Below are 23117 nucleotides of genomic sequence, written 5' to 3' on the forward strand. Positions count from 1 at the left end.
CTCCTGTGTGATGTTTTTTTTTTTTTTTTAACATCGTAAGTTATTTCCTTTGGGAAGCAGGAAAGCTGTCTGTTCGTTATAAAAATAAGACACCCAGATGTTTCAGAACTAGTAAGAGCTGAACAATGTGGTTAGTTTGCAAGAAGGGTAAGATCCAAGTGGGCAGAGGAGAGGGAGAGTCGGGCTGAGATCCTGGCCCTGTAACCCGGGGACAGATCCGGGAAGCAGGTAGATGATGTGAGGGAGGAGGAACCTGCAGGTGGGGACCTGGGCGCCCAGACTGAGTGTTTGTCCCTCTGACAGGCTGAGAAACCGGCAGCCCGTGCGCCCCGACCAGCGGCGCTTCGCGGAGGAGGCAGAGGGCGGGCTGTGCCGCCTGCGGATCCTGGCTGCCGAGCGGGCCGACGCCGGCTTCTACACGTGCAAGGCGGTCAATGAGTATGGCGCCCGGCAGTGTGAGGCCCGCCTAGAGGTCAGAGGTGAGTCCCTCATGCTCTCCACGAGCCCCACCCCTGCCCCGGCCCCGGCCCCAGCCTCATCCCTGCTCAGATGCCAACTTTCACACAACCTTAGGTCAGAACAGGCCTTAGGGATCCCGTGGTTGGTTGCTTGTATTGTACTTGAGTAAACCGAGGCCCAGAGAGGGGAAGTGCCTTGCCTGAGGCCACGCGGCAAATTGTTCAGTGCTCAGCCTACTACACCGTCCTGCCTTTCCTATGCTCGGTCACACCTACCCCTGATGCCAGCCAGAGAGACCCTGCTTCCTGCCACCAGCTATCCCCTCCCCACACTCTTCCAAGCTTTTGTCACCTTGCCCTTTCCAGGCTCCTCCCTCACACCCACCCCACCTCTCTCCTCTTGCCCCTTTGCCCTCCTGTCTATCCCATTTGCTGCGCAGAAGCTGTTGTGGTTGGAGGTGGCAGTGGGGAGAGTCTGATAGCTGGACCCGTTCGGAGGGGCCCTGGGGTGACTTGGGTTTGAAGCATTGTGGGGATCCCAGGGGTGCCTGGGTGAGCAGGACCGTGGTATGTGGAGAGGGCTGGACCCCCAGAGTTGGGACATAAGGGCAGGGGCCTTTTGGGTGATGGGGACAGCAGGTAGGCCTTTGCCAGGCTGCCCTTGGGGCGCTGGTGGTTTTCCTCCCAGGGGCTGGCCAGTTAGTCTTGCCTTCTACGTCACCTTCCCGGGGCGCAGCTCGGGGCTGGGAACCCCTCCTTAGCTCTGCACTCAGCCATCATCCCTCCTTTCCTGGTAGAGGCTGGCTCTGAGAGCTTCACAGGATACCCCAGCCCCTGTTGGAGCTCTGACCCTAATGGTCAAGGTCACCTCCACTGGGCTCTGCGTGCCTCAGTTTACCGGCCCTGTGCCTCCCGTTCTTGGGGCTGCCACCTCCTTGGTCTCTGAATTCTTCAGCTCTCCCCACACCCAATCTGGCCCCCGTTCCCTGGCCTGTTCCCGCTTCCCCTCCAGGGTCTAGCTCTGCCTTGCTTCTCTGTGTTAACCCATGTCTCGGTGCTTCTCTCTCTTTGGGGTTCCTCCTGACATCCCCCAGGCTTTGGGGGCCCCTGATGCCTGTGAATGCCTCCTCCCCACTGCCCCCCAGGGGCCCACGGCCTCTGTTTGCCCAAGAACCCCAGAGACCCACCTGCCTGGCCTCTGGCTGGCCGCCGGTCCCTCCCACGCTGACCTTGGAGGAACCCGGAAATGGCAGTGCACCCTGGCAGTTTTAGAGGCAGCTCTCCATGCAGAGGGGGCCTAGCCAGGTCTGCGTGGTGTGCGTGCCTGTGCGTGCGTGTGGGTGCGAGTGTGCTGCACTAACCTGCCGCTTGCTGACTGAGGTTTTTGTCTGTACACAGGCGAGTGAGCTCAGGGGGCCGCCTGCGCTCCCCCCGCTACCCTCCGAGCCGCGCCCCTGTCTCAGGCACTTCTCGGACCTCGCTGTGTTTCACTGCCTCCTGCCCACAGACCCCGCCGGCCCGCCGGCCCGGACCCTGTCCCAGCCTCCCATTCCTTCCCTCCCCACCTTACAGCATCCCGGGATAGCCCATGGGCCCCTAGGGACCCTCCCTTCCCAGGTGGACATATGGCTGGGCAGGCTGGGAGCCCCCCACGTGGGCCGAGTGCCAGGAGGGGGCAGCCAGGAGGGGTATCAAGACATGCCCCCCACCCCGGTCTCTCCCTGCAGGGGAGCATCCAGCGAGCGCATGTGCTACCGCTGCTACAGGCCCTGTCTGTCTATCTGTTTGTCTGTCTGTGTGTCTGTGACAGTCAGGGAAGGATGCCCCTGAGCTGGTGTGGGGTGAGGCAGAGTGGGAGAGGTCAGGGCATGGCATCCGCAGGTTGGAGGGGCCTAGGGGGGCTCACGAGGTGGGGGACAAGGCACTCACCATTCCAGAAACGGGTTTCAAAAGGCACAACACAATTTCACAAGAGACTAAAAGCCAGAGGCCCTCGGGCCCTACGTGGATGAGGAGGCCTGACCAGGACCCGCTCTGGGCAGGTTTAGGGCTCAGCTGGGGCTCCCCTCTTCACTGTCAGGGCCCGCCCGGATGCTCTGTCTGGGAAGGAGGGTGTTAGCCAGGCTGGCCAGACAGTAAGGGCCTGCTGTAGTGGGTGTGGAGATATTTGAAAAAAGGTGTTTCTTAGCTCAAATAAAGTCCAGTTTGTACCCAGCTGGTGTGCTGTGTTGTTTTTTTTCCGCCGCCGTTTCTGCCCCTACGTGGCCCCTCCGCGTCCCTGCCCTCGATGCCCTCCCACTTCCCCTGAGTTCCATCCTCCCTAGCCCAGCTTGGGTTGCCATCCTGAAGCCAGGCCCTGGAGTTCCTTGCTGTCCTGGCCGGGCGGGCGGGCTTTCCCTGTCTCCGAAGGAACAAAATGCATCTCTCTCTCTGTATCTGTCTGTCTCTTTGTGTGTGCGTGTATGTGTCTCCCTCGCCCCGTGTGTCTTATTCCATGCGTGCCCCCTGTGGCCGCTTCCCCCCCAGCACATCCTGAAAGCCGGTCCTTGGCCGTGCTGGCCCCCCTGCAGGACGTGGACGTGGGGGCCGGGGAGATGGCGCTGTTTGAGTGCCTGGTGGCGGGTCCTGCCGACGTGGAGGTAGACTGGCTCTGTCGAGGCCGCCTGCTGCAGCCTGCATTGCTCAAATGCAAGATGCATTTCGATGGCCGGAAGTGCAAGCTGCTGCTCACCTCTGTGCATGAGGACGACAGTGGTGTCTACACTTGCAAGCTCAGCACGGCCAAAGGTAACTGCCTACTCAGGCCCTGGGGCTGCCGCGGGTGCCCAACAGCTGGAGGGCGGGGGCCGCAGGTGTAGGAGCTGGGGGCAAAGGAAGATCATGGACAGCACCCGCCTCCATCACATCTGCGTGTGGAGTGGCCCCGGGTACAGAGTGCCTTCTGGAGCCGTATTAGCCCTTGTTCCTACGGGGAGCCTGCCCACTGCCATGTAGCAAACCCACTCGGACTTGGGTTCCAGTCCCTGCCCTGCCACGTCCAGCCACGTGACTTTGGACAAGTCACTTCATCTCTCTGAGCTTTAGACTATCTGGACAAAGGGATCATGAGACCAGCTACCTCGCAGGGGGGTCAGTGGGATTAATGAGATGATGTATGTAAAGAACAAAGAACAGCACAAGCCTGGCAAAGGGTGACACCTAATAAATGTCAGCCGTTATTATTATGAATGACATCTCTGACCTGGTCCTCGTCCTCCTTTGGAGAGCAGAGGGAATGCCTCACCAGCTTGTGGTGACAAGCGCCTAAGGTGACACTGGAAGCCTTTGTGAGCAGGAGGGGATCGGGTCAGTGTAAGGAAGGGGCTGTTATGTCCCCCAGATTTTTTTGTGGGGTGGTGTTTTAGGGCAAAGGAGCATTGCTCTGGGTCTGGGGTGGGTGGGAGGGAAGTGTGGGCACCACTGGGCCCAGAGGCAAGTTCTAAGGGCAGGGGGAAGGTGTGGAGGAGGAACTGGGTTTGGCTTCCAGGCCCCTCGCCTAGAGCTGAGCCGAGCTTCATCCTGAGCAAGCGGAGGCGATGACGAGGGGCTCCCATTGTGGCGGCCGCCCACCCTTGCCAGCCCCCACCCTCCTGAGAAGGCCAGGTCTCTGGGTCATGGCCATGGCCTCACTCCAGCATCTGGGGACCTCGCTGGGCTCTGTTCCATTTCCAGCTCTCGGCCCTGTTCCCCTTTCTTGCCCAGTGTGTGTGTGGGGGGGCCCTCTGGGTGGGCCTGCCTGGGACTCTGTGGCCTTCCCCACCCCAGTGCTCACCCCTCCCTGCTAGATGAGCTGACCTGCAGTGCCCGGCTGACCGTCCGGCCCTCGCTGGCCCCCCTGTTCACTCGGCTGCTGGAGGACATCGAGGTGCTAGAAGGCCGGGCAGCTCGCTTCGACTGCAAGATCAGTGGCACCCCACCCCCGGCTGTTACCTGGACACATTTTGGTATGGCTGTCCACCCTACAGGTGTTGGGGGACCCCGAAGGCCCAAAGGGCAGTCTCCCTCGCTTGAGCCTGCTCCATATTCCTGCTGCTTCCTCCCCTCAGGCCGCCAGGTGGAGGAGAGTGATAACTTGCGGCTCCGGCAGGACGGAGGTCTGCACTCTCTGCACATCGCTCATGTGGGCAGTGAGGATGAGGGGCTGTATGCAGTCAGCGCCACCAACACCCACGGCCAGGCCCAGTGCTCAGCCCAGCTGTATGTGGAAGAGCCTCGGACAGCTGCCACTGGCCCCAGGTGTGGTGGGGCTGGAGGGCTGGTGGGGCTCCAGGAGCTGGTGGGGCTGGAGGGCTGGAGGCCTGGAGGGGCTGGTGGGGCTGGAGGGCTGGAGGGACTAGAGAGGCTGGTGGGGCTGAAGGGGCTGGTGGGGCCTGAGGCCTGGAGGGGCTGGAGGGGCTAGAGGGCCGGTGGGGCTGGAGGGCTGGTGGGGCTTGTGGGGCTGGAGGACTGGAGGGACTAGAGAGGCTGGTGGGGCTGGTGAGGCTGGAGAGGCTCGAGGGCTGGTGGGGCTGGAGGGCTGGCTGGTGGGGCTAGATGGGCTGGTGGGGCTGGAGGGACTACAGAGGCTGGTGGGGCTGAAGGGGCTGGTTGGGCCTGAGGCCTGGAGGGGCTGGAGGGGCTAGAGGGCTGGTGGGGCTGGAGGGCTGGTGGGGCTTGTGGGGCTGGTGGGGCTGGAGGGCTGGTGGAACTGGAGGGGCTGGTGGGGCTGGTGGGCTGGTGGGGCTGGAGAGGCTGGTGGGGCTGGAGGGCTGGAGGGCTGGTGGGCTGGTGGGGCTGGAGGCCTAGTGGGGCTGGAGGGATGGAGGCCTAGAGGGGCTGGTGGGGCTGGAGGGACTAGAGAGGCTGGTAGGGCTGGAGGGGCTGGTGGGGCCTGAGGCCTGGTGGGGCTGGAGGGACTGGAGGGCTGGAGGGCTGGAGGGCTGGTGGGGCTGGAGGGACTGGAGGGCTAGTGGGGCTGCAAGGGCTGGTGGGGCTGGAGGGATGGAGGCCTGGAGGGGCTGGTGGGGCTGGAGGGACTAGAGAGGCTGGTGGGGTTGGAGGGGCTGGTGGGGCTAGAGAGGCTCGAGGGCTGGTGGGGCTGGAGGGCTGGCTGGTGGGGTTGGAGGGCTGGAGGGCTGGAGGGGCTGGTGGCGCTGGAGGGCTGGTGGGGCTGGTGGGGCAGGAGGGCTGGTGGGGCTGGTGGGGCTGGTGGGGCTGGAGGGGCTGGTGGGGCTGGAGGGCTGGTGGGGCTGGAGGGCTGGTGGGGCTGGAGGGGCTGGTGGGGCTGGAGAGCTGGAGGGCCTGTCGTCTGATGGGGCAGCAGGGGTGGCAGGGCTGGCGGGGCTGCCTCTGAGGTGCCCTGGCCCCATGGTGGGAGGTGCCGCTTGAGGCCTCTGGGCAGCCATGTCGCTCTTACAGCTCGAAGCTAGAGAAGATGCCATCCATCCCCGAGGAGCCGGAGCAAGGTGAGCTGGAGCGGCTGTCCATTCCCGACTTCCTGCGGCCCCTGCAGGACCTGGAGGTGGGCCTGGCCAAGGAGGCCATGCTAGAGTGCCAGGTGACCGGCCTGCCCTATCCCACCATCAGCTGGTTCCACAATGGCCACCGCATCCAGAGCAGTGACGACCGGCGCATGACACAGTGTATGTGTCCAGCCCCTTCAGCACCCACTTAGCTTGCAGTGCCTTCACCCTCTCCCTGCCCTGAACCTTCCTTCCCTAGCCTGCTCAGGGATGGGGTGCCTGCAGGAGGGGTGCACAGAGGGGGCTGGGAGGTCAGGGCCTCCTTCCTTGAGCTGCTCGGCACCACCTGCAGAGTCACCACTCCGGGCCTGGGTGGCCCCCCTAGCATGTACTGGGCAGGCAGGCAGACAGTACAACTTGCTACTGACCAGCAGCTGGACTGTGGGCAAGGTTACAGAACCCCTCTGTGCCTCAGTTTCTCCGTTTGTAACAGGCTCATTATAAGAATTAAATCGGTTAATACGTACGAAGCACTCAAGTAGACCTGGCAAATAGCAAGTGGTGAGCAAATGTTAAATCTTGTTATTACTTCTCTTGTTGTTGCTTGTTCGTAAAGCAGTGTTGCTCACGCCTTCCTGAAGAAATTTCAGGGAAAGGCCGGCATGGGCAGCGTCTGGCCCTGAAAGGATGCTTGGCCAGGGTTGTTAACAATGGCAAAGAAAGAAAAGGAGCCGGGGAGAAATACAGAGGAATGTATTTGGGACCCTATCCTTCCCGCCCGGGCTGTTTCTCTTGGAGCGTGTCAGCTCCAACCTGGAAGGAATCCTGTGTGAGCAGCTTTATCTGACCCCATCAGACAGCCCCCGCTGTGACACCCCCCACCCCCGCCCCGTGATGGGTTCCTCTTACAGCTGCAGCACTTGGTAAGTGCCAGGCCCTGAGCGCCAAAGACCTGCTGCCCAGGAGCTCAGCTTCCTCATCAGAGGCCTACAGGCCTGCAAGGCAGGTACTCTAACCCCTGTTCGCAAATGGGAACCAAGACTTACAGAGAGAGGGACATGGGCTTCCCCAAAGGCAGGAACAGACCATCTGACTCGAGTCTAGCTCCTAACCAGGATGCCTCCCACCCCCCCCACCCCCCCCCACCCCGTGCCCTAGCTCCCACCCCATTCTCCAGTGCTGTGGCTCTGACCCTTCCCCTCGCCTCCTCCTCCTCCTCCTCCTCCTCCTCCTCCTCCTCCTCAGGCTGTCTGCTCAGCCCACGGACTTCTTGTCTCTCACTCTGCTTGAGGCCCGGTGGGTGTCTGTCTCGGGATCTGAGCTGGCGTCCCTGCTTCTGTCTGTATCTGGGGTCGGTGGCAGCCTCTGGTCTGTCTTCCTTTATAAATAGTGTCAGCAGAGATAAATGAATGCGTGAGTGTTCCATGTGGAGATAACCACTCAGAGAAGGGAGGAGTGTTTGGGGATGGCCCTGACATGCAGGAAGACAGGCTGGCCTCTTCCCCTCCACGTCCCGCCTGAGATGGCCTCCTTATCATCATGCAGGGATCACAGTGTAGAGAAAGAAGTTGAGAATCAGAGGGAAGCAAGTTCAAGCCGTGGCTCCATCATTTATTAGCTGTGTCACCTTGGACAAGTCCATTAATGTCTCTGATCTCATTGGTAAAATGAGGATAGTTTTGCAGGGTTGTTGAAAGGATTATGGAAAAAAAACTGCATGCCAAGTAGCTGGCGTCAACTGGGCACCAACAGTCAACTCTTATTATAATTTATAATATCACATCCTCGGCACTCCCTACGTGTAAGGCATCAGGGTCTGGGCCTGACGGGACAAATCAGCCCCGTCTTTAAGGAGCCATGGCACATGCAAGTTAAGAAGGTGGCTCACCCCAGGCCATGTGGGCCTGGTGCTGGAGGGCCTGGGGAGGGAGCTGGGTGGGGAGGTGGGGGTACAGAGGAGGCTTCCTAGGCTGGCACTCATATGAACTGTGTCTTGAAGAAGGCCTTAGGTAAGAGAGGACAATTCTTGAAGGAAGGAATTTTGTGAGCAAAAACCTAGAAATGGAACTCCTGTGGCCTTTCAGGGACCTGATGGCTTGTCGGGGTGGGAGGAATAGCAGGAGACATGCTGATGGGCTGAGGGCCAAGGGCTTTGGATGCTAGCCCGCATGCAGCAGGTGCCTTTCAGGTTTCCAGGTCAAGAGGTAACATGCAGCGCCATTGGTGGAGCGTGGACTGTACCGGTGGAGGGCTCTTGCAGGCGCTGTGTTGCAGTGGGGACCAGCAGTGGCCTTGGGGATGGAAAGGGGACTGAGGGAGGGGCCTTAGGATCAAAGTCGTGACCCCCAGAGGTGCGGAAATGAGGGGCAGCCAACAGGAAAGGAACCCCACAGAGGAGGAATCAGGCTGGGGGAGCAAGGAGAAATCGCTGGAAGGACAGGCCTGTAGGCAGAGGCTTGACAGCCTGGACTTCGGGTTTGCTGCAGGGTAGACGTGCTTCTCGCCATCTGCCCCACTCTCGCCCCCTTGGCTGCTCCCCACAGGAGCTTGGGGTAAAGGGCCAGGCCGGTGGTGGCATGGGCCCAGCCCTCAAAGTATCCTCCTTGCTCAGGCCCATTGTCATTGTCTCCCCCCACCCCCCAGACAGGGATGTCCATCGCTTGGTGTTCCCCGCTGTGGGACCTCAGCACGCTGGCGTCTACAAGAGTGTCATCGCCAACAAGCTGGGCAAAGCTGCATGCTATGCCCACCTCTATGTCACAGGTGAGGCAGGCCCCCTCCTGGTCAGCTGCATCCATAGCCCAGCCTCTGGCCCTATGCAGGGGCCTGGGTGAGGGAGGGGCCTCCACACCAGCCCCCTTCCCCTTATACCCTGGGGAGCCATCTGGTCTCGCCCCTGGCCCGCTGTCCTGAGGCTTGGTCATCCTGCAGAGCCATTGGGCCCTAAAAGATGCAGCAGACCTCCAACCTGTGTTTTTCAGATGTCGTCCCAGGCCCCCCAGATGGCGCCCCGCAGGTGGTGGCCGTGACTGGGAAGATGATCATGCTCTCATGGAACCCCCCCAGGAGTCTGGACATGGCCATTGGTGGGTCAGGCCACACAGGGCTGTGGGGAGGTTATGAAACGGGGGTAGGCTGAGGCAGGGGCACCAGGGGAGCCAGGCTGGGGGGCAAGGCCCAGAGGAGCATACCGGGAGGGGAGGAGTGGAGGCAGCACTGGGAACGTGGCTATGGATGTCTCCTCTCCAAGGTGGATAAAGCCCCGGCTCTGCATCAAGAGACTCCACAAAGGGGTCACCACACTCCTCTTCTCAGAGGGCCTGGGTGCTTGGGTCATGATCCTGGGAACGTCTTCCCCTTCTCCCTGCTCTGTGCCTCAGTTTCCCCACCTCAGGTAGTAGCAAGTGATTGGGATATGAGTTACGCTCCCTCCATGTCTATAGCTGGCCCCCATGCCTGGCATCCTATTGGCTCTGAGCCTGGCTGGCCAGGCCAAGTGGTTGGAAAGAATAGACAGGCAGCAGGCAGAAGCAAGAGGAGCTATTGAGGTGGGTCCTCAGAGCAGACTAACGATGAGTTTCTAGGTCCTGATCTGGCTGGATGGGGGGCAGCGGGTGTCCCAGCAATGCCCACCTCCAGCAGCTGCTTCCCCACCAGACCCAGACGCCCTGACCTACACCGTGCAGCACCAGGTCCTGGGCTCGGACCAGTGGACAGCGCTGGCCACGGGCCTGCGGGAGCCCGGGTGGGCAGCCACAGGGCTGCGTAAGGGGGTCCAGCACATCTTCCGGGTCCTCAGCACAACCATCAAGAGCAGCAGCAAGCCCTCGCCCCCCTCCGAGCCTGCACAGCTTCTGGAGCACGGTGAGTCTGGGCCCCCCTGTGGGGTGGAGGCTGCTGGGCTGGAAAACTGGGTCTTCATGGTGGAGGCTCAGGGGCTGGTCTGGACATGCGGGCTGTGGTGGAAACAGGATGGCTGGGGGCAACCTCATCCAGTTCGAGCCCTTCTTTCTCCTGAAAGCATCATGCACAGTGGGCAAGGCTGAGGCTCTGGAGGCAGACAAGCTGTGGGGGGTAGGGGGGTACACAGTTCCAGCTTCGCCACTTCTTGGCTGTGTGTCCTAGACAAATAGCTGAACCTTTCTGAACCTCAGCTTCCTCATCTGTAAAAAATGGAGCTCCTGTGGCAGTTGGGAGGGTTAAAGGTCTAGAGGGTAGGTGCTAAGGACCTGGTGTCAAGCCCCGCGTCAGCCTGTGCTCTCCTCTGGTCAGGCCCGCCCCTGGATGAGGCGCCCACTGTATTGGACAAGCCAGACGTCGTGTATGTGGTAGAGGGACAGCCCACCAGTGTCACGGTGACCTTCAACCACGTGGAGGCCCAGGTCGTCTGGAGGAGGTGGGGCCCGGCCCTGTGTATGCCTCACTGTCCCCCATGTGGCAATCCAGCTCTGGCCATCCTGGCCTGACCCCTCTGGGGCTGGATCTTGGGTAACCTCTCTGTCGTGTGTCTCTTAGCTGCCGAGGGGCCCTCCTAGAGGCGCGGGCAGGTGTGTATGAGCTGAGCCAGCCAGATGACGACCAGTACTGTCTTCGGATCTGCCGGGTGAGCCGCCGAGACGTGGGGCCCCTTACCTGTACAGCCCGCAACCGCCATGGCACACAGGCCTGTTCAGTCACACTGGAGCTGGCAGGTGGGTGACAGCAGGCCTCCTCCCCTCTCCTCACGCCCCCAGGTGTACACACCCCTCTGTCAGGCCCGTCCATCGAATGGCTATAATAATACCAGCACTAGTGGAAGGAACGGTGATAGTGCTAATAAGATATTTATTGAGCACACCTAGTATGTGCCAGGCTCAGCGCGGAGTACCTTCCACGTGTCACCTCGTGGAACGTTACATTAACTCAGAGAGATGGGGTTGGTTATTCTCCTCATCTGACAGATGGGGAAACTGAGACTCAGAGAGTATGCTAAGGCACAGGCACAGGGGCCCACAACCTGGTAAGCACAGGAACTGGGATTCAGGCCTGTGTGCTGTTCGCTCCTGTGTTAAACACGACAGGATGTACGTAGGACCCCAAGTATGACAAACATAGGGAGACCAAGTTAATTTCAAAAAGACTAAAAGCCTGGGATCCCTAGGTGGCTCAGCGGTTTAGCGCCTGCCTTTGGCCCAGAGCGCGATCCTGGAGTCCCGGGATCAAGTCCTGCGTCAGGCTCCCTGCATGGAGCCTGCTTCTCCCTCCTCCTGTGTCTCTGCCTCTCTCTCTCTCTCTGTCTATCATAAATAAATAAATAAATCTTAAAAAAAAAAAAAAAAAGACTAAAAGCCCAGGCGAGCGCAGCTGATCCGCAGACTCCCAGCTCCGGGGACCCTGGCTGCCCTTTGGCACCAGCCTATTTGACAGAACCTCCTCCCGACCTTTGCCGTGAGGCCCCTTCGTATAATTTCTCCTTTAGAGATGTAGTCTCTCAACCGGGGGCACGCATTAAATAGTAATTGTCTTGTTTTCCGGTTTGTTAATTAACTCTAGACATATGTAACTGCCACTCAGAACTTCAGATCAGCGTGAGCTAAACAGTGTTACCTGCTGAGTAGATACGATTCCGACCAAATGCAAAGGAAGTGACATCTTAGCGCAGGCACTCGTACGGTAGATGAATGTACGTCTGCTGGTGCTTTTTAAAAAATCGTTCAAGTTCCCTTGAAACCTTCAGAGACCAGCCTCTCACCACCTCTAGACTAGAAACCAGATTCCTAGAGGGGCGGGAAGGGATCTTTAAAGTGGAAGCAAGTGGCCGCAGGGTGTGTGAGGAAGATGGGGGAGCCCTGCTGGCCCCGATGTCCCGTGGGGTTCCCCATCTCCCTTTTATATGTCTCCTCCCCTGCCCAGCTTCCCCCCACCCCCCCCACCCCAGCCACACCCCCGGTACTTCCTTCTCAACCCTTTACTTTGCTCCTCTGAGCTTACCTACCATCTGCAAGACTCATTGTTCTTCCCAGATACAGGAAGAACCCTAGGGTTTGGGGAGGCTCCAGCCCCTGAGAGTCCTGTAGCCCAGCCTGGCTGGGTCAGTGACTGTGTCCCAGCCCACCAGGAGGCCGGGACTAGAACAGGACTGGGGCTTGGATCTACACGCCCTACCCACTGTGCTCACACACCCCCACCCCCACCCCCAGCCCCCAGGCAGGGCAGGGGTAATGGCCTCGTTCCCTCATATCTGCCTGAAGATCACTACCTGAAGGAGGTAGTGTCTTTTTCACTCCCTTTTATCTATATAAAATCAGGTTAGGCACCAGCGATGGGTGGTGATCCCTGCCCAGTGCTCCCCGCTCTTCCCCACCAGGCCTGCTCCCTCCCACTCTTCTTAAAGCTGAGATCCTCAAATAATGCTTAGGAGGCAGGACAGCAGGAAGTCACAGATTCCTCCACAAAGCACGTTGGAATATGTATTTAATTCCATCCTGAGAATTAGAAGCCACGTTTGCGGGGAAATAACATGAGCGCATGATACGCTCAGGGAATGAAATCACAGTCACGTGCGGGAGAGCCTAAGCTGAGACTCAGCACCTGATTGTTCGTCGGACCATCTCCCAGATGGTAAAAGGCTCCTTCAACATTTAAATAAGATTCAGAGAGAAAACATCAAGATAGAGGCAATGCCATTGGTGAATTTAATTCAGGGTCCCAGCCTGAGCTGCGTGCGGGGCCCAGGACCCTAGGGCCAGAGGTAGGGCCGTGCGGGAGGGCGCTCACCCACAGGGGGCAGCATCGGGCCATTCTGCGCCAGCCCATTAATGCAGCGAGGAAAGAAGCTCAGGGTGGCCAATCCCAATTTTTCCAGAGAGGCAGGAAATCCAGATTTCTTTTGTGTGTGAAAATCTCCTAGTTTCAAAGCAGGCAAATGAATACTGACGAACCAACACAGCAAGGCTGCACCTTGTGGCTTAGGTTTTCTGAGATTTGGAGAACACCGTGTGTGGACACAGGGGAGAGCGCTTGGTCCAGGCTTGGAAGTCTGGTGTTCCCTGGGGGCCCCCCCCCTCAGTCTGAGAGCCACAGTGGGTGGGGTGCTGGGGCTCTGGGAGGCGCGGGGGTGGCGTGGGGGTGTCTGGTGTTATGTCTCAACCAGTCGCTGAGGGAGGGTTGGGAGCAGGACTGAGGAGGCAGGACTTGTGACCTCAGTGTTGTCACCCTGTCCTGCACCCCCCCCCCCCCCCGTTGTGTTTCAGAGGCCCCTCGGTTTGAGTCCATCATGGAGGACATAGAGGTGGGGGCTGGGGAAACCGCTCGCTTCGCTGTGGTGGTGGAGGGGAAACCACTGCCGGACATCATGTGGTACAAGGTCAGGGGGTGCCCGAGGCCTCAGGAGGGTGTTAGCAGGGGGCTGGCTGGGAGCCTGCGGGGAAGGAAGCAGGGATTTCTGCACTGGAGGGGTGTTGGCCACCTTAGGAGGAGGGGAGCCTGGACAGAGTAGGACAACGGTGTTGGCAGAGGTGTGGCTAGGAGAAGAAAGCAGGACCCGGGGATCTGTGTGATGCCCGGGAGGGGGGGGGCTGTTTCAGGAACCAGGGCACTAATGGAGGGGCTGCAGGGCTCTTAATGGGAGATAAAAGTGGAGCTGATTTGGGGTGCTGAAGGCAGCAAGGCTCCTGGGGCTGGGGAGCGGGGCCCTTGGGTGGAAGGGCTCCTGGCCCCAAGGTAGGGATGAGATGGGCTCTTAGAGATAAAGGTGGGTCCCAGGTAGAGGCAAGGCCAGGCCCCAGCTGGAGGTGACGGCCCCCTCTGCAGGACGAGGTGCTGCTGGTGGAGAGTAGCCATGTGAGCTTCGTGTATGAAGAGAACGAGTGCTCCCTGGTGGTGCTCAGCACGGGGACCCAGGATGGAGGTGTCTACACCTGCACCGCTCGGAACCTGGCTGGGGAAGTCTCCTGCAAAGCCGAGCTGGCTGTGCGGTCAGGTGCGCTCAATGCAAAGGGAGAAGGGGAAACAAAGCACTTACTTCCAGGAAGGTGTCATGATCTCCGGGCCAGGAGCCGCACACCAGACCCCTCACTCCTGACCCACCACTGTCTCCCAGCCCTGGCACCCCACCTCGAGCCCCCACCATTCCTCCTCTTCTTTTGTCTCCACCCATCTGCCTGCCTCACCCAGTCTCTGCCCTCTTTCTTCCCCTGCCCTCCTCCCCCACCTAACACTCGGCATCTCTTCTCCAGCCCAGACAGCCATGGAGGTCGAGGGGTCCGGGGAGGCCGAGGGACAGCGAGGAAAGAGACTCAGTGACTTCTATGACATCCATCAGGAGATCGGCAGGTGTGGGGTTAGGAGGGGCTATGGGGCTAGGAGGGGCAATGGGGCCCGGGAGCCCGGGGGGCCTGGGCCTGAGGCTCGGAGAAGGCCGTGTGCCAGGGCTCCAGCAATGACCCAGCCCCTCACCTCCCTGTGTTGTCCTCCAGGGGTGCCTTCTCCTACCTGCGGCGCGTGGTGGAACGAAGTTCTGGCCTAGAGTTTGCGGCCAAGTTCATCCCCAGCCAGGCCAAGCCAAAGGCATCAGCGTGGCGGGAAGCCCGGCTGCTGGCCCGGCTTCAGCACGACTGCGTCCTCTACTTCCACGAGGCCTTTGAGAGGCGTCGGGGACTGGTCATTGTCACCGAGCTGTATCCTGGGATAGGCTGAGTGGGTAGGGGACACGTAGCCAATTAGCAACAGGTTTTCCGCTTTAAGAAGTGGTCCCATTGACAGTCAGGAGGCACTGATCACCATCTGTGAGGTGTTCCCATTGACCATCGATAGATTGGGAGTTCTGAAGGCATCTTGGGAGTAGAGGCTGGAGACTTTGGCGGAAACCAACCATTTTTAGCACCCCTCCTCCGACCACCTTTTTCTTTTTTTCTTTTTTTTTCAGCTTAAACTTACATAGCATTTAATGTGTTCCCGGCAGCGCTCTAGGAATTCGAGGACTATTAACCTATTTCATCCTCCTGTATACCTATCTCATGGAATTGTTTTTATCTCCATTTTTTTAAAAAAGGATTTATTTATTTTAGAGAGATGAGGGTGGGAGGGACAGAGGGAGAGGGAGAGACCCTCCCCCGCTCCCCAGCAGATTCTGTGCTGTGGGCAGAGCCCAAGGCAGGGCTGGATCCCACAACCCTGAGATCAGGACCTGAGCTGAAACCAAGAGTCGGACGCTCAACCTACTGAGCTCCCACAGGCACCCCTTTTATTATATCCCCATTTTACAAATGATAAAACTGAGGTATAGAGAGGTTAAGTAACTCATCCAGAGTTACAGGTTACCCAGCTAACAAAAGGTGTGCGCACGACGTGCAGTACAGTATATCCGGGCGTTCAGAGCGACCCTGTTTCAGATGAGCATAAGCACTAGCTGTATCTGGGAGGCTGTTTTCGTAAAGAATGGATTTTTATCCTTTCGTGAGAGCTCTGGTTAAACAGAGGCACACCGTGCTAAGGATGCTGGGTGGTCAGCTTGTCCTTCCCGTTAGCAGGGTGGCCGCATCCTTCATTCCTGCCTCCCAGTCTGCACTGTTAGAGCCCGGCCTTCAGCAAAATGCCCAGCTGTTACATGTCGTAGGCTTCTAGCTCATTCTCAAATGGAGGCAGGAGGTTGTATCCATGGTCAACAAAACTCTGGTCTAACTTGATTTTGTTAAATACCTAGCAGGGTGGTTGAGAGATGTCATCCCTGTTTTACACTTGAGTCAGCCTGAGCTCAAAGATATTGGGTAACTTGCCTGAGATCCCACAGCAAAGGAGAGGTCAAGCAGGGGGGTCTTCTCTGTGCCCCCCACCTGATGATGGGGGGAAGGGTAGAGACATGCCTGCAAATTGGTATTAGATGTGCTTTAAGGGGAAGGAGAACCATGCAGACCTGGGGTCTGACTTGAGTTCTAGGGGTAGAGGGCACTGCCCAGGGAGGGCCCAGAAGTTGGCACTGGTCACTGTTCTCCTTGATCCGGGACACAGATGCACAGAAGAGCTGCTGGAGCGAATGGCCAGGAAACCCACCGTGTGTGAGTCTGAGGTGAGGGCAGAGGGTGGTCGGGGTCAGGTTGGGCACTGCTGTTTACCCACCTGAGCTCTGAGAACCGAGGGGTGGGTCCTGGGCCTGCCATCGGTGCCCATGAATAGGCCTGGGGTGGTGGCGGCCCCTACCTCTGTTGCTATCCAGTTTCCTCACATAAACATTCCTCAGACATTTCTCTCCGAAGGAGCCCCACCTAGACTCTACGCAGTCTCACTGCTGTCCTGCCATGTAGCGCGGTCTAAGTTGTGCACTGCACGGTTCTATTTATTATAATGCACGTGGCTCCCTCCGTAATTGAGCTATGCACCACCTGTGCATCTGTACTTGGAGGCCCTAGATCTCAGACCTGCACCAGCCACCTGAAGGCCACTTCTCAGGCCAGGCCTGGCCTGGCCTCTTGCCACAGTTCTGGCCATGATCAAACATGATACCCCACCCTTTCCCCACGGACTTTGGGCCTTCCATTCCCACAGATCCGGACCTACATGCAGCAAGTGCTAGAGGGAATATGCTACCTGCACGAGAACCACGTGCTGCACTTGGATGTCAAGGTGAGGTGCAGCTGGGGCGAGGGGAGCAGGCGCCCCAGTGGGAGACAGGTGGTGCTGCATCCTCCCCCCTTGGCTCAGCTCCCATGCCCTCCCTTGTGCTCCACAGCCTGAGAACCTGATGGTTTGGGATGGTGCCGAGGGTGAAGAGCAGGTGAGGATCTGTGACTTTGGGAATGCCCAGGAGCTGACCCCAGGGGAGCCCCAGTACTGCCGATACGGCACACCTGAGTTCGTGGCACCCGAGATTGTCAACCAGACCCCTGTGTCTGGGGTCACTGATGTCTGGTAATGTGGGCACGCTGGGCTGCTGGGGTGGACCAGGGTAGCTCCCCTCCGTGCTGCGCTGGGGCCTGGCTCCCTGGTGAGCGGGGCTTCACCAAGCCCAGCTCCCTTCTCTGACAGGAGGTTGGTGGTATAGCTCCCAGGCACCCTTGCCCCTGTTACTACCTGCTGCTCATCAGAACTGACCTGATCGTTCAAGGCCTTCTCCTGTCCTGTCTTGGCTCGTGATTCCCCTAGATGTGGGGCCTCTCCATTGTCGTGAGGCAGGCACGGCCCCTTGGTCCCCAGACTCCTCTGTGCTTGCTGGGCTGGCCCCGCCATGACCCTTGACTCCTCCAGGGACCTGGGGACCTCTGGGTTGAGAGTCCCCCTGAAGGAGGCATCCTGGTGCCCATCTGTCTCAGCGAGGTCCCTCTTCCCTGGATGAGGGGGAGCAGAGGACCACTCCCCTCTGGTGGGTGGTGGGCCGCCGTCCACTTACCCACCTCTTACTCTCCTTTTCCCACAGGCCTGTGGGCGTTGTTGCCTTCCTCTGGTAAGGACCCCTCTGCACTCAGGGCCCCAGTTTCCGATGGTCTCCTAGAAAGCCCACCCCTAACATCTGCAGTTTGGGGCCTGCCATGCACCCCCTGTCTCCACACCCCTGCTCCTTCATGCACCACAAGGGGCCTCATGAGCATGGATGTGGATGCCCTAGCCTGCGGGTCCAAGCTCTGTCTACCACCATGCTCTTCCATAGGGGCAGGCTCGCTGGCAGCCTGTGTGCGTGGCTGCGTGTGGGGCTTAGTGCCATCTAGGCAGGGGACGGTGGGGCCCTGGGTGTTCAGAACAGGCATAGAGTGGGAGGCTCAGGCTCAGGCTCCTCACCTCAGGGACAGGCCACAACTGGAGGTCCTCTGAAGGATGGGCCCAGGGCAGGGAGCTGGGGGCCAGGTTCTCAGGGCAGTATTGCTGCCTCCCCTGCTGTGGCTGGAGGGTGGGCAGCACTGGCAGGAGTCTGAAAGAGACTACCTACCCTCTGCTCAGAGGCACCCGGCCTCTGCTGTCCCCGTAGCCCCAGGGCTCTGTCCCCAGCCCCGCGTGTCCCCTGGCATCCCTCATCATCTCTGCCTCAGCCCCAGGACCCTGCCCACCTACTGCCAGCCCTCTCTTCCTCTGCAGTCTGACGGGGATCTCCCCGTTTGTTGGGGAAAATGATCGGACGACATTGATGAACATTCGAAACTACAACGTGGCCTTCGAGGAGACCACGTTTCTGAGCCTGAGCAGGGAGGCCCGAGGCTTCCTCATCAAAGTGCTGGTGCAGGACCGGCTGTGAGTACAGGGCCCTGGGGAGCCCCCGACCCACAGAGTCCCCTCCACCCCCCACTCCTGCCCCAGCCTCTGCCCCTAGACAGTCATCCTCCCGACTCTTTGCAGGCCCCGTGTTCCCGTTTATGGGAGGGCTCACCGCATGAGTGATAAATAAATCCCTTCCTAATCCTCATTCCCTTCTAGGAGGCCATCCGCAGAGGAGACCCTGGAGCATCCTTGGTTCAAAGTGAGTCTAGTCTTGCAAGGTAGTGTGGTACCAGGGGTGGGAGGAGGGGGACCGTTATTAACAGCCCCATTGATTGAGTGCCTACTGTGTGCAGCAGTCACGATAGGCAGTTGATACATGCATGGTCCGTCAGCCTCACCATAGCTCTGCGGAGAGACGTTATTCATTACTTCTATTTTGCTGATAAGGAAACAGGCTTAAGCTGGGGTATTATGGACTCCAAAGCACAGTTCTGGGTGCCCCCCCACCCCATCCTGGGGGTTCCTCATCAGGCTTTCCCCTGCCTCTCAGGACCAGCTTGGGTCCTGCTCACTCCTGTGTGTCCTGCACTGTGGTGGGTGGGTGGCCTGGCTGGCTTGGCCTCCTGGTTCATGTGGCCAGAACTCCCTAGACTCCAGCACTGCAGGGAACAATGCCAGGCAGAGGGGTGGAGTTCAGCAGATGACCCAGAAGGAGTGAGTGAGCCAGCCATTGAGTGTTGTGCTGGGTCAACTGAAGGTTGAAGTTATCCCGGAATCTGTCCTTTGGAGTGTGAGCCTGGCCTCTCAGATCATAAAGCCTGGGTGGGTGGGTGGCTGGGGGGAGCATCTGTGTTGGTCTGGGCCACCAAAGCTCCAGATGTCTGGGATGCTGGCTCTACCTGGGGACAGGTGGTAGGCTGGGGGAGTGGAGCCCAGGCCAGGGGCCTAATAAGCACAGGCTCCTGAGGGCAGCCAGTGTACCAGGACAGGGCCCTGAGCCCCGGAGTAAGCCCCAAAGCCCACTCCGAGAGCCACTCGTTTTCTGCCTCTCCACCTATGTTCAGGGATTTTGTCCAACCCCAGGCACCTTGGCTGTGGGAGTTGTGACAGATCTAAGGAGAAAGGGGGCCCCAAGGATCCCAGAATCGGTGCTGCTCAGGCCAGTGTCCTCTCCTGTGGACTTTGTCTCTCCATTGCCACACCTTGAGGATCTAGGTTGATGGAGGACTTTCCCTCAGGCCCCCTTTCCTGGGTTTGCAGACGCAGGCAAAGGGCGCAGAGGTGAGCACGGATCACCTAAAGCTGTTCCTGTCTCGGCGGCGGTGGCAGGTGAGTTTGCCCAGGCGCTGCCTCCGTGCCTCCCACCTTCTACTCTAGTTCTGCTCTCCGGCCCTGTCTGTTTCTATCCTGTGTTCTCACTTCCTGCCGGTGTATCTTCATCCACTTTGTATTCTCTCAGCTCCCAGCATTGCTCCTGTTCCCCGACCCTCTGCCTGCCCTCTGTCTCCTCCCCGGGGGGCTGAGGTGGGCCTGAGTGGGCCAGTCTGGCCCTAGGGGGCCCTCTTGGGTCTGACTGCAGCACCCTGTCCCCAGCGCTCCCAGATCAGCTACAAGTGCCACCTGGTGCTGCGCCCCATCCCTGAGCTGCTGCGGGCACCCCCGGAGCGGGTGTGGGTTGCTGTACCCAGAAGACCACCCCCCAGTGGGGGGCTGTCATCCTCCTCTGACTCAGAAGAGGAAGAGCTGGAGGAGCTGCCTTCTGTGCCCCGGCCACTGCAGCCCGAGTTCTCAGGCTCCCGGGTGTCCCTCACCGACATTCCCACTGAAGATGAGGCCCTGGGGACCCCAGAGGCTGGGGCAGCCACCCCCATGGACTGGCAGGAGCAGGGAAGGGCCCCCTCTCGGGAGCAGGAGGCCCCCAGCCCTCAGGCCCTCCCCTCCCCAGGCCAGGAGCCCCAAGCTGGGTCCAGCCCCCAGCGGAGAGAGCTCCGGAGGGGCAGCTCTGCCGAGAGCGCCCTGCCCCGGGCCGGGCCAAGGGAGCCGGGCCGGGGCCTGCATAAGGCGGCCTCTGTGGAGCTGCCGCAGCGCCGAAGCCCCAGCCCGGGGGCCACCCGCCTGACCCGGGGAGGCCTGGGTGAGGGCGAGTACGCCCAGAGGCTGCAGGCCCTGCGCCAGCGGCTATTGCGGGGAGGCCCTGAGGATGGTAAGGTCAGTGGCCTCAGGGGCCCCCTGCTAGAGAGCCTAGGGGGCCGGGCCCGGGATCCCCGGCTGGCACGGGCTGCCTCCAGCGAGGCAGCACCTCGCCACCAGCCCCCACCTGAGACACGGGGCCTGCAGAAGAGCAGCAGCTTCTCGCAGGGTGAGGCGGAGCCCCGGGGCCGGCACCGCCGCGCTGGGGCGCCCCTTGAGATCCCCGTGGCCAGGCTTGGGGCCCGCAGGCTGCAGGAGTCTCCCTCCCTGTCCGCCCTCAGTGAGGCCCAGCCACCCAGCCCAGCGAGGCCCAGTGCCTCCAAACCCAGTGCCCCCAAATCCAGTGCCCCCAAGTCTTTGAAGCCTGCTGCCAGCACACCCAGCGATGCCCCGCAGCCCGTGGCGCCCCAGCCTGCCCAAGAGAAGGCCCCAGAGTCCAGGCTAGAGCCAGTCCCAGCCCCCAAGCCTACACAGCCTGCCCTGGCACCACGAAGCCCAGAGCCCCCCCTCACACCCTATGCCCAGATCATGCAGTCCCTCCAGCTGTCAGGCCACACGCGAGGCCCCGTGCAGAGCCCCGGGGCACCTCCAGCCGAACCCAGGCCCCACCCGGCCGTGTTCGCCCGCGTGGCCTCCCCACCCCCCGGGGTCTCGGAGAAGCGCGTGCCTTCGGCTGGGGCGCACCCCGTGCTAGCCGAGAAAGCTCGGGTCCCCACAGTGCCCCGCAGGCCAGGGAGCAGCCTCAGCAGCAGCATCGAGAACCTGGAGTCCGAGGCCGTGTTCGAGGCCAAGTTCAAGCGCAGCCGCGAGTCGCCCCTGTCGCGGGGGCTGCGGCTGCTGAGCCGCTCGCGCTCGGAGGAGCGGGGCCCGTTCCGCGGCGCGCAGGAGGAGGACGGCATGTACCGGCCCAGCCCGGCGGGCACGCCCCTGGAGCTGGTGCGGCGGCCCGAGCGCTCCCGCTCCGTGCAGGACCTCAGGCCGCTCGGGGAGCCGGGCCTCGTCCGCCGCCTGTCGCTGTCGCTGTCGCAGCGTCTGCGGCGGACCCCGCCGGCGCAGCGCCACCCGGCCTGGGAGCCCCGCGGCGGGGACGGGGAGAGCTCGGAGGGCGGCAGCTCGGCCCGGGGCTCCCCGGTGCTGGCCGTGCGCCGGCGGCTCAGCTCCACGCTGGAGCGTCTGTCCAGCCGGTTGCAGCGCAGCGGCAGCAGCGAGGACTCGGGGGGCGCGTCGGGCCGCAGCACGCCCCTGCTCGGGCGCCTGCGCCGGGCCACGTCGGAGGGCGAGAGCCTGCGGCGCCTCGGCCTCGCGCACAACCAGCTGGCGGCCCAGGCCGGCGCCGGCGCGCCTTCCGCCGAGTCCCTGGGCTCCGAGGCCAGCGCCACGTCGGGGTCCTCAGGTGAGGGCGGGGCGCGGGGCGGTGTGGGCGCGGGGAGGTGTGGGCGCGGGGAGATGTGAGCGCGGGGCGGTGTGGGCGCGGGGCGGTGTGGGCGCGGGGCGGTGTGAGCGCGGGGCCGTGTGGGCGCGGGGCGGTGTGGGAGCGGGGAGGTGTGGGCGCGGGGAGATGTGAGCGCGGGGCGGTGTGAGTGCGGGGCGGTGTGGTGCGGGGAGGTGTGAGCGCGGGGAGGTGTGGGCGCGGGGAGGTGTGGGCGCGGGGAGGTGTGGGTGGGGGGTGTGAGCGCGGGAGGTGTGGGCGCGGGGCGGTGTGGCGCGGGGCGGTGTGGCGCGGGGCGGTGTGGAGCGCGGGGAGGTGTGGGCGCGGGGGTGTGGGGCGGGGAGGTGTGGGCGCGGGGGGTGTGGCGCGGGGAGGTGTGAGCGCGGGGAGGTGTGAGCGCGGGGCGGTGTGGGCGCGGGGCGGTGTGGGCGCGGGGAGGTGTGGGCGCGGGGAGGTGTGGCGCGGGGGGTGTGGGCGCGGGCGGTGTGAGCGCGGGCGGTGTGGGCGCGGGGCGGTGTGGGCGCGGGGGTGTGGGCGCGGGGCGGTGTGGGCGCGGGGAGGTGTGGGCGCGGGGCGGTGTGGCGCGGGGAGGTGTGGGCGCGGGCGGTGTGAGCGCGGGGAGGTGTGGGCGCGGGGGGGGGGGGGGGGGGGGGGGGGGGGGGGGGGGGGGGGGGGGGGGGGGGTCGGGGGGGGGGGGGGGGGGGGGGGGGGGGGGGGGGGGGGGGGGGGGGGGGGGGGGGGGGGGGGGGGGGGGGGGGGGGGGGGGGGGGGGGGGGGGGGGGGGGGGGGGGGGGGGGGGGGGGGGGGGGGGGGGGGGGGGGGGGGGGGGGGGGGGGGGGGGGGGGGGGGGGGGGGGGGGGGGGGGGGGGGGGGGGGGGGGGGGGGGGGGGGGGGGGGGGGGGGGGGGGGGGGGGGGGGGGGGGGGGGGGGGGGGGGGGGGGGGGGGGGGGGGGGGGGGGGGGGGGGGGGGGGGGGGGGGGGGGGGGGGGGGGGGGGGGGGGGGGGGGGGGGGGGGGGGGGGGGGGGGGGGGGGGGGGGGGGGGGGGGGGGGGGGGGGGGGGGGGGGGGGGGGGGGGGGGGGGGGGGGGGGGGGGGGGGGGGGGGGGGGGGGGGGGGGGGGGGGGGGGGGGGGGGGGGGGGGGGGGGGGGGGGGGGGGGGGGGGGGGGGGGGGGGGGGGGGGGGGGGGGGGGGGGGGGGGGGGGGGGGGGGGGGGGGGGGGGGGGGGGGGGGGGGGGGGGGGGGGGGGGGGGGGGGGGGGGGGGGGGGGGGGGGGGGGGGGGGGGGGGGGGGGGGGGGGGGGGGGGGGGGGGGGGGGGGGGGGGGGGGGGGGGGGGGGGGGGGGGGGGGGGGGGGGGGGGGGGGGGGGGGGGGGGGGGGGGGGGGGGGGGGGGGGGGGG

At 62.6% G+C, this 23117-nt stretch overlaps 1 protein-coding gene across 12 annotated transcripts in view; it reads left to right on the forward strand.

The window, feature by feature from the left end:
• Positions 1-21755, forward strand: part of SPEG (striated muscle enriched protein kinase) — a 48887-nt gene extending 27132 nt beyond the window's left edge. For 10 of the 12 annotated variants that reach the window (XM_041737672.1, XM_041737673.1, XM_041737676.1 and 7 more), the window contains 22 exons: positions 304-479; positions 2985-3245; positions 4283-4441; positions 4544-4733; positions 5895-6118; positions 8582-8701; positions 8920-9024; positions 9596-9802; positions 10211-10334; positions 10454-10629; positions 13171-13283; positions 13730-13898; positions 14155-14251; positions 14395-14595; positions 15926-15983; positions 16460-16537; positions 16644-16822; positions 17328-17354; positions 17981-18133; positions 18317-18359; positions 19361-19429; positions 19694-21755. In XM_041737672.1, the coding sequence (XP_041593606.1) occupies positions 304-479; positions 2985-3245; positions 4283-4441; positions 4544-4733; positions 5895-6118; positions 8582-8701; positions 8920-9024; positions 9596-9802; positions 10211-10334; positions 10454-10629; positions 13171-13283; positions 13730-13898; positions 14155-14251; positions 14395-14595; positions 15926-15983; positions 16460-16537; positions 16644-16822; positions 17328-17354; positions 17981-18133; positions 18317-18359; positions 19361-19429; positions 19694-21742 (4978 nt within the window). In that variant the 3' untranslated portion in view covers positions 21743-21755. Of the gene's footprint in view, positions 1-303; positions 480-1856; positions 2671-2984; positions 3246-4282; positions 4442-4543; positions 4734-5894; positions 6119-8581; positions 8702-8919; positions 9025-9595; positions 9803-10210; positions 10335-10453; positions 10630-13170; positions 13284-13729; positions 13899-14154; positions 14252-14394; positions 14596-15925; positions 15984-16459; positions 16538-16643; positions 16823-17327; positions 17355-17980; positions 18134-18316; positions 18360-19360; positions 19430-19693 lie in introns of those variants that run through there. The other 2 variants (XM_041737678.1, XM_041737682.1) reach the window with 2 other exon arrangements.
• The last annotated feature ends 1362 nt before the right edge of the window (positions 21756-23117 follow it).

Source organism: Vulpes lagopus, chromosome 22 (assembly GCF_018345385.1).
Source record: "Vulpes lagopus strain Blue_001 chromosome 22, ASM1834538v1, whole genome shotgun sequence".
Classification (NCBI taxonomy): domain Eukaryota; kingdom Metazoa; phylum Chordata; class Mammalia; order Carnivora; family Canidae; genus Vulpes; species Vulpes lagopus.